This window comes from Vulpes lagopus, chromosome 3 (assembly GCF_018345385.1).
Source record: "Vulpes lagopus strain Blue_001 chromosome 3, ASM1834538v1, whole genome shotgun sequence".
In the NCBI taxonomy this organism is placed as follows: domain Eukaryota; kingdom Metazoa; phylum Chordata; class Mammalia; order Carnivora; family Canidae; genus Vulpes; species Vulpes lagopus.
Genome location: NC_054826.1, coordinates 107,351,381 through 107,359,709, shown reverse-complemented (window position 1 = coordinate 107,359,709; position 8,329 = coordinate 107,351,381). Strand labels below are relative to the sequence as shown.

Below are 8,329 nucleotides of genomic sequence, written 5' to 3'. Positions count from 1 at the left end.
CCCACCTACTTTTTGATTTCACACCCCAGTTTTATTTCCTTCCCATCATTTGCCCGGTTCCCAAATATGCTTGTCTCTTTATTCATCGCTCATTTGCTTCCTGCGGCAGAATGTTTGCTCTTTCACAACAGGGATCTTTCCTGTCTCGCTCTCCAGCATCTAGTAGGTGCTCAATTAAGTATCTGTTCTGCCAGAGCATGAGAGTCCCTCAAGGGAAACTAGGCCAGAGGGGGAGCTCTCAGGAGCTCCCCACCGCAATCATAGGAAGCCCAGTAAATTACAGACCCAACAGAAAAGCCCTCCAGGGAAACAGTCACCAGTTACAGGCCCCCCCAAGGAAAGATGTAGGTTGGGTCTCCTACAAGAAATCGACCACCCCTACAACTCAGCCAATAAGAAACTATCATCGCCCTGAACTCCTGCTTTTCTCCAGTGGACTTTCTTCCAAACAACCCCTCCTGACTTCCTTTTCCTTCCCTAAAATAACATTCCTCTCCTTTGTTTGTTGGGCTAGCCTATGGTTTTTGGTGTGCTTGCCTCTTCTGAGTTGAAAGTCTCTGCTCTTCCCAAATAAACTGAGTTTTCGCTGGCAGAGTACCTTTTATTTTTAACGTCCACAAAAGGAAGGAAATTAGGAAGAGCAAAAGAAAACTTTCTCTTCACTTCCCTCTCATGCACTCGGTTGCCAAGGCTAGCACAATTTTCATCCTAAATATTTCTAGGATCAACTTCCTCCTCTTATTGGACTCTTCCCTTCCAATCAGAAACACATCAACAGCCTCTTTTGTGGGCTGTCTTCTGCCTCTTTTGCTTTTACCTATACTCCACACAGAAAGAACTTCCTTGGTATTAGTCAAGTGTGTCTCCTGCTCAACACCCTTCAGAGGCTCCCAGGGTCTCTGGATAAACTCCAAGCCTAATAGTTGACTGGAGCTGTTATCATCTTCATTTCACCTTTTCAAGAAACTCTGCCTCACACACAGGGAATCTTAGGGCAGTCAGCCACTATGGGCAGTAAGCTGCTGGGGATTTATAAACTGGAGTTAACCTAGCTAGATTTCTTTTTAAGTTTACTTATTTTAGTAATCTCTACATCCAACATGAGGCTTGAACTCACAACCTGACCAGGAGATCAAGGGTCACTTGCTCCTCACACTGAGCCAGCCTGGCACCCCTAATCTGGCCAGATTTGCATTTTCTAAAACTCTCACTGGCTGGCTGCAATGTGGAGGGGGAGAGTAGAGAGAGGCCAGGGAGATCACTAAGCAAAGTGTTCGTTCTTCATTCATTTATTTATTCATCAAATGTTTATTTTATTTTCTTTAAAGATTTTATTAATTCATGAGAGACACAGAGAGAGAGAGCGAGCCAGAGAGACACAGGCAGAAGCAGGCCTCATGCAGGGAACCCGACGTGGGACTCAATCCCGGGGCATCTAGGATCACACCCTGGGCTGAAGGCAGCTGGCCACTGAGCCACCTGGCTGCCCCCCCAAATGTTTATTTACTATGTTTTGGTTGTTTGTTTTTAAAGATTTATTTATTTATTTATTTATTTATTTATTTATTTATTTATTCATGAGAAACACAGAGAGAGGCAGAGACACAGGCAGAGGGAAAAGTGGACTCCTGCAGGGATCCTCAATCCTGGAATTCCAGGATCACACCTTGAGCCAAATGCAGATGTTCTACAGCTAAGCCATCCAGGTGTGCCCCCCCCCCCCCCGCGCCCACCTTTTTTTGTAATCAGGCCCTATGCTAGGTGTGGGGAAATAGCAGGAGACAAGATACTTCATAGAGTTTTGATTCAAGTTTTGGGGACTTTGGAAGGGCAAAGAGTGACAGGTAATAAGCAAGTTAATCAGTAAACAATTTCTTTTTTTTTAAATTTTTATTTATTTATGATAGTCACACACACAGAGAGAGAGAGAGAGAGAGAGAGAGAGAAGCAGAGGGAGAAGCAGGCTCCATGCACGGGGAGCCCGACGTGGGATTCGATCCCGGGTCTCCAGGATTGCGCCCTGGGCCAAAGGCAGGCGCTAAACCGCTGCGCCACCCAGGGATCCCTAATGAGTAAACAGTTTCAAATGGTGAGAAGTTATCTAATGATGGATCAGTGATAGAGGTAGCTCCTTGAGACAGGATGGTCAGGGAAGGCCTCATGAAGAAGGTGACTTCTGAGGTGGGGAATAGTATTCAAATAAGGTCGTGTTTAGTTTTGTTAGGAACTGTTTTTTAGAAGTTTGCTTGTTTATTTTTTTTTAATTTTTATTTATGATAGTCACACAGAGAGAGAGAGAGAGAGAGAGAGAGAGAGGCAGAGGGAGAAGCAGGCTCCATGCACCGGGAGCCTGATGTGGGACTCGATCCTGGGTCTCCAGGATCGTGCCCTGGGCCAAAGGCAGGCGCCAAACCGCTGCGCCACCCAGGGATCCCTTGCTTGTTTATTTAAGTAATCTCTGCACCCAATGTGGGGCTCAAACTCGGTACCCCAAGATCAAGAGTCACATGCTTTTGATCAGTCAGGCACCTCCAGAATGGCTATACCATTTACATTTACCACCAGGAATATAAGAGAAATCCAGTTTTTCCACATACCCACCAGCATTTGGTATTATCACTCTTTTTTTAAATTTTTCCATCCTGGTAGGTGTGTAGTGATAACTCCTTGTGGGTTTTTTTTTTAATTTAAAAAAATTTTTTTTTTATTTACTTATGATAGTCATACAGAGAGAGAGAGAGGCAGAGACACAGGCAGAGGGAGAAGCAGGCTCCATGCACCGGGAGCCTGATGTGGGATTTGATCCCGGGTCTCCAGGATCGCGCCCTGGGCCAAAGGCAGGCGCCAAACCGCTGCGCCCCCCAGGGATCCCCACTCCGTGTGGTTTTAATCTGCATTTCCCTAATGGCTGATGACTGCGAACGTCTTTTCTTGCACATATTTGCCATCTGTGACATCAGTGAAAGGTCTATTCCTGTCCTTTACCCGTGCATTGAACTAGAAGATTTTAAGCTGACATATGATGTTTTTGCAAAGATCACTCTAAACGCTTTGAGAATTAACTAAAGGAGCCAAAAGGTGACACAGGGAAACAGGAGACGTTATGGAAGTCTAGGAGAGAGATGGCGTTAGTGCTGGAGAAGAAAAAGGAACACCTTCTGGAATATTCAGTCCTTTGGAGGTAGAGGTTTACAGGACTTGCAGGCTCCTGGAATGTACTTCAAAGAGGGAGAAACGGGCTTGGGAGAATGAGAATCAAGATCCTAGACCTAAGTTTGAGCTGCCTGTCACCGTCCAAAGGAAGATGTCAGGTCGCCTGTTGGAAAGTTCACAGATAATGAGACCTTGATTTAGGGCAGGGGCCCCGGGAGGAGAGGAGGGATTTGAGAGGCCCAGGAAAGGGCGGCGGGGCGGGGAGGGGGGATTAGCAGGAAGCCCTGACTGGTTGAGTATCAAGGTGGGGGCGGGGACGTGGAAGTTTCCGACTTCGCGAACGGACTACGCGGGACTCCGGCGCCCTGAAAAGTGAAGCCGACCGCAGCCCTGCCCCGAGGGACGCTCCACCAGGGCAGAGGTGCAGGCAGGCTCGGCCACAACTCGCTGTCATGCGAGCCGGGCCCCGGCGGAAGGGGGTCAGGGGACCATCGAGGAGCTGGCTGCGGGGCTCGGAAGAGACCGCGAAGCTTCACCCCCTTTAGGCTGAGGCGGGCGGGCGTCCCGGGGAAGGTGTAACTTGAGCAGACCCTCCAAGGTCACGCGGAAATGCCAGAAGGCCTTTGATGAAAGAACTTCTTCAGGGTTTGAAGGACAAGCGTCCTTCTGGAACAGCGCTGCCCAGGAAAGAAGGCGGGGCGGGGCGGGGCGTGGGCCCGCGGCTGGGCTCGGGCTGCGACTCGGAAATCTTCGGCCCGGGCTCGGCAATCGGGCCCCGACTCCCGCCTGGGCCTCGAGCCCGGGGCCTATCCGGAAACAGCCGAGCGGATCCGGAAACAGCCGAGGAGACCCGGAAGGGGTGAGCGCCGTCACCGGGGAGTGCTGGAACCCGCCGTTTGCGCGGAGGCGATGGCGGCGGCTGCGCCGGCGGCCGCGGGCGAGGATGGCTGGCCACGGCGGCCGGGGGCCGGTACGTGAGGGCGCGTCCATGCACGCGAGGGGCGGTGGAGCCGGAGGCGGGGCCGAGCTCGGAGCGGGCGGATGGGGGGCGGTGAGGGGAGACTGGAGAAAGGGGCGGGGCCACGCCGTCTGGAGGGAGGGGGCGGGGCCTGCGGCCCTCGAGGAGGGGGCGTGGCCCGGCCGTCGAGGGGGCCCTCGGCAGGTGAGAGGCGGCACCGTGGGGGAGGGGGCGGGGCCATTGGAAGGGAGGGGTCTCGTCCGGGAAAAGAGGTGGGTGGAGGGGGAAGGCGGGGCTCCAAGCAGCACGTGGCAGAGCGAGGTGAGAAGGAGGCGGGGCCAGGTGAGCGGGGCGGGGCCAGGTGGGGGTGGGAGGACCGTGGCAGCAAGCGCTAGGTTGCAGTACTTAAAGATTTGAGAGTCTGGGGGTACAGGGGAACCTGGAAGTGATGGGGAAAAAGGTTGATCCTTGTCCTCCACAGCGCTGGACCCCCAACCCCAAGACGGGGCGGAGGTTGAAACCGAGTCAGAGCTCAGCCGGCTGCGGGCTGAGCTGGCAGGCGCCCTGGCAGAAATGGAGACCATGAAGGCTGTGGCGGAGGTGAGCGAGAGCACGAAGGCGGAGGCCGTGGCTGCAGTGCAGCGGCAGTGCCAAGAGGAGGTGGCTTCGCTGCAGGCCATCCTGAAAGGTGAGGCAGCCCCATAAGAGGGGATCTCCCATAAGGGGCACAGATGTGCTGTGGGGTAGGTTAGCGGGGCTGCCTAGCATGGGGCAGGCCTCAGGGCCCAGAGGAAGGGGTGTCCTTTTCTGATTTGCATAGAGGTGTTACCCCTGCTAGAAGCATCTCTGTTGGGTTCCAACTAAGTTTAGTTCTGAGCTCCTACCTGTTCCCTTGCCCGGTGTCATTTCTGGTCCCTCACTGATGACTGATCAACCCTGAAAGATGGGCAAGTTTTCAGTTCCTGGAACCAGCCTCATGTAAGCTTCTGGGTTTCAGACTCAGCCCTGGGCCCCATCTCTGTGAGTCTAACCCTCTGGTTTCCTTCCTTCCACAAGCACTCCTACATTTGTACTGCCCCACACATATTCAGACTTTCTGTCCTCCCTTCCATTCTGTCCTTGAGCTACACCAGCTCCCGATACCCCAGATTCCCCCCCGCCAGCCAACGCTGTTATTTCCCCCTTCTACTCTAGTCTCTGAAATTGCTTCCAGCCCTTTCCCACTCCTCTGTTTCCGTGGCCCCTGCTGAAGTGAGGTTCTGGATAACTCCCCTGGAGCGTGTCCCCAGCCTTCTCACAGGTCTGGCCTTGACATTGGCTTCCACAGTAAACTTCCTAAAATTCCCATCTCATCATGTCATTTCCTTTTCTCACAACCACTGCTGGCTCCAGACTTCTCTGGGTCTGTATTTCCCACACCGCAGGCATCCAAATACCATCTGTGCACCATGGTTATCTCCTCATACAACTTACTCTGTTATCTACTTACTATTTATTCTTTAAATTAGACCCATTTTTTGGGAGTGCTGCGTGGCTCAGTTGGTTAAGCCTCTGGCTCTTGATTTCAGCTCAGGCCATGATCTCAGGGTGGCGATATCGAGTCCCATGTCAGGCTCTGTGCTGAGTACAGAGTCTGCTTAAGATTCTCTCTCTCGGGGGACCCCTGGGTGGCCCCAGCGGTTTGGTGCCTGCCTTTGGCCCAGGGCGCGATCCTGGAGACCCGGGATCGAGTCTCACGTCGGGCTCCGGGTGCATGGAGCCTGCTTCTCCCTCTGCCTGTGTCTCTGCCTCTCTCTCTCTCTCTCTCTGTGACTATCATAAATAAATAAAAATTAAAAAAAAAAAAAAAAAGATTCTCTCTCCCCGGGATTCCCGGGTGGCTCAGCGGTTTAGCCCCTGCCTTCGGCCCAGGGCATGATCCTGGAGACCCGGGATCGAGTCTCACGTCGGGCTCCGGGTGCATGGAGCCTGCTTCTCCCTCTGCCTGTGTCTCTGCCTCTCTCTCTCTCTCTCTCTCTCTGTGACTATCATAAATAAATAAAAATTAAAAAAAAAAAAAAAAAAGATTCTCTCTCCCCGGGATTCCCGGGTGGCTCAGCGGTTTAGCCCCTGCCTTCGGCCCAGGGCATGATCCTGGAGACCTGGGATCGAGTCCCACGCTGGGCTCCCTGCATGGAGCCTGCTCCTCCCCCTGCCTCTGTGTCTCTGCCTCTCTCTGTGTATCTCTCATGAATAGATAAATGAAATCTTAAAAAAAAAAAAAAAAAAAGATTCTCTCTCCCCTCTCCACCCCTCACATTTATTTAATTTTAATTTTTTTAAATTTTTATTTATTTATGATAGTCACAGAGAGAGAGAGAGAGAGAGAGAGGCAGAGACATAGGCAGAGGGAGAAGCAGGCTCCATGCACCAGGAGCCCAATGTGGGATCGATCCTGGGTCTCCAGGATCGCGCCCTGGGCCAAAGGAAGGTGCCAAACTACTGCGCCACCCAGGGATCCTTTTATTTTAATTTTTAAAAAGATTTTTAATTTATTTATTTATTCATAATAAATGAATTTCTCTCTTTCTCAAATAAATAAATAAAATCTAGAAAGAAAGAAAGAAGAAACAAAGAAAGAAGAAAGAAAGAAGAAAGAAAGAAAGAAAGAAAGAAAGAAAGAAAGAAAGAAAGAAAGAAAAGAGAAAAAGAAAAAGAAAAAGAAAAAGTTTGGGGCACCTAGCTGGCTCATTTGGTAGGAATATGCAGCTTTTGATCTCAGTGTTATGAGTTGAAGCCCCATGTTGGGTATAGAGATTACTTAAGGGATCCCTGGGTGGCGCAGCGGTTTGGCGCCTGCCTTTGGCCCAGGGCGCGATCCTGGAGACCCGGGATCGAATCCCACGTCGGGCTCCCGGTGCATGGAGCCTGCTTCTCCCTCTGCCTGTGTCTCTGCCTCTCTCTCTCTCTCTCTGTGTGTGACTATTATAAAAATAAATAAATAGGATTTATAAAAAATAAAAAAAAAAAGAGATTACTTAAATAAATAAACTTAAAAAAATAATGATGAAGAAAAGAAACTTCCTGTCCGTATGAGAGAAGCTGTGTCCTAAATGATAATAATGCAGGTTTCCCCCACTATCCAAAATTCAAGCATTCCTTTTTTTTTTTTTTTTAAATTCAAGCATTCCTATGAAAATTTTCTAAACCAGAATAGCGTGTAAAATGAAGGTGAAGGCACAATTACCACTAATTTATGTGGAAAATTTTTTGAGTATTCCCAGATCTAAAAAATAACCCCTGATACTTTACAATTTTTCTGATACTTTACCACCCTTTTCTGATACTTTAGGACCCATTTTGCTCATGAATGCATAAAATAAATCAAGATGCTCACACAGTTCAAGGCCATGATGCTGAGAGGCTGAGTGTAGTGCCCTGGCAAGGGGTGTGGCAGTGCCACTGTGGCTGCTCGGGGTACGCACTGCCTCTGAGGGCTCTCTGCAAAACAAGCACTAACCACCATTTTCACCTTTGCCATTTTTTTTTTTGCAAAAGTGAAAATCCTCTTTGGTTTCTTTTAGTTAGTAAAAAACAGGTACTAATATAGGATTTTTGTAAAAGTGAAGTGGTGTAATGTGAACTTTCGAAAAATGCAGCATACCTGTAGTCATAATAATAATAAAAGTCAACGTTTATTTGTTTTATTTTAAGATTTTATTTATTTATTTGAGAGAAAGTGAGACAAGAGAGAGCACAGAGGGAGAGGAAGATGCAGACGCCCCACTGAGCAGGAAGCCCCACTTGGGGCTTGATCTCACAACCCAGAGATCACGACCTCAGCTGATACCAAGAGTTGGATGCTCAACTGCCTGTGCTACCCAGGTACCCCAATAGTTAACATTTGTTGAGCACTTACTATGTGCCAGGCTCTGAGTTAAATACTCTATGACTCTCTATTTAAATTTTATTTATTTGGGGGTGTCTGAGTGGCAATCGGTTAAGCATCTACCTTCAGCTCAGGTTATGATCTCAGGGTCCTGGGATCAAGCCCCACATCAGGCTCCCTGCTCAGCGGGGAGCCTGCTTCTCCCTCTTCTCCCTGGTCATGTTCTCTCTCTCTATCTCTGTTGCTCTCAAATGAATAAATAAAATCTTTAAATAAATAAGTAAATAAATAAATAAATTTTATTTATTTGGGACGACTGGGTGGCTTAACGGTTGAGCATTTGCCTTTGG

At 49.5% G+C, this 8,329-nt stretch overlaps 1 protein-coding gene across 1 annotated transcript in view; it reads left to right on the top strand.

The window, feature by feature from the left end:
* Positions 1–3,467: 3,467 nt before the first annotated feature.
* The window catches only part of RABEP2 (rabaptin, RAB GTPase binding effector protein 2), a 13,810-nt gene continuing 8,948 nt past the window's right edge, over positions 3,468–8,329 (top strand). Inside the window, exons 1-2 of the mRNA XM_041747626.1 lie at positions 3,468–4,123; positions 4,593–4,799. Coding sequence (XP_041603560.1) covers positions 4,063–4,123; positions 4,593–4,799 — 268 coding nt within the window. The 5' untranslated portion in view covers positions 3,468–4,062. The remainder of the gene's footprint in view (positions 4,124–4,592; positions 4,800–8,329) is intronic.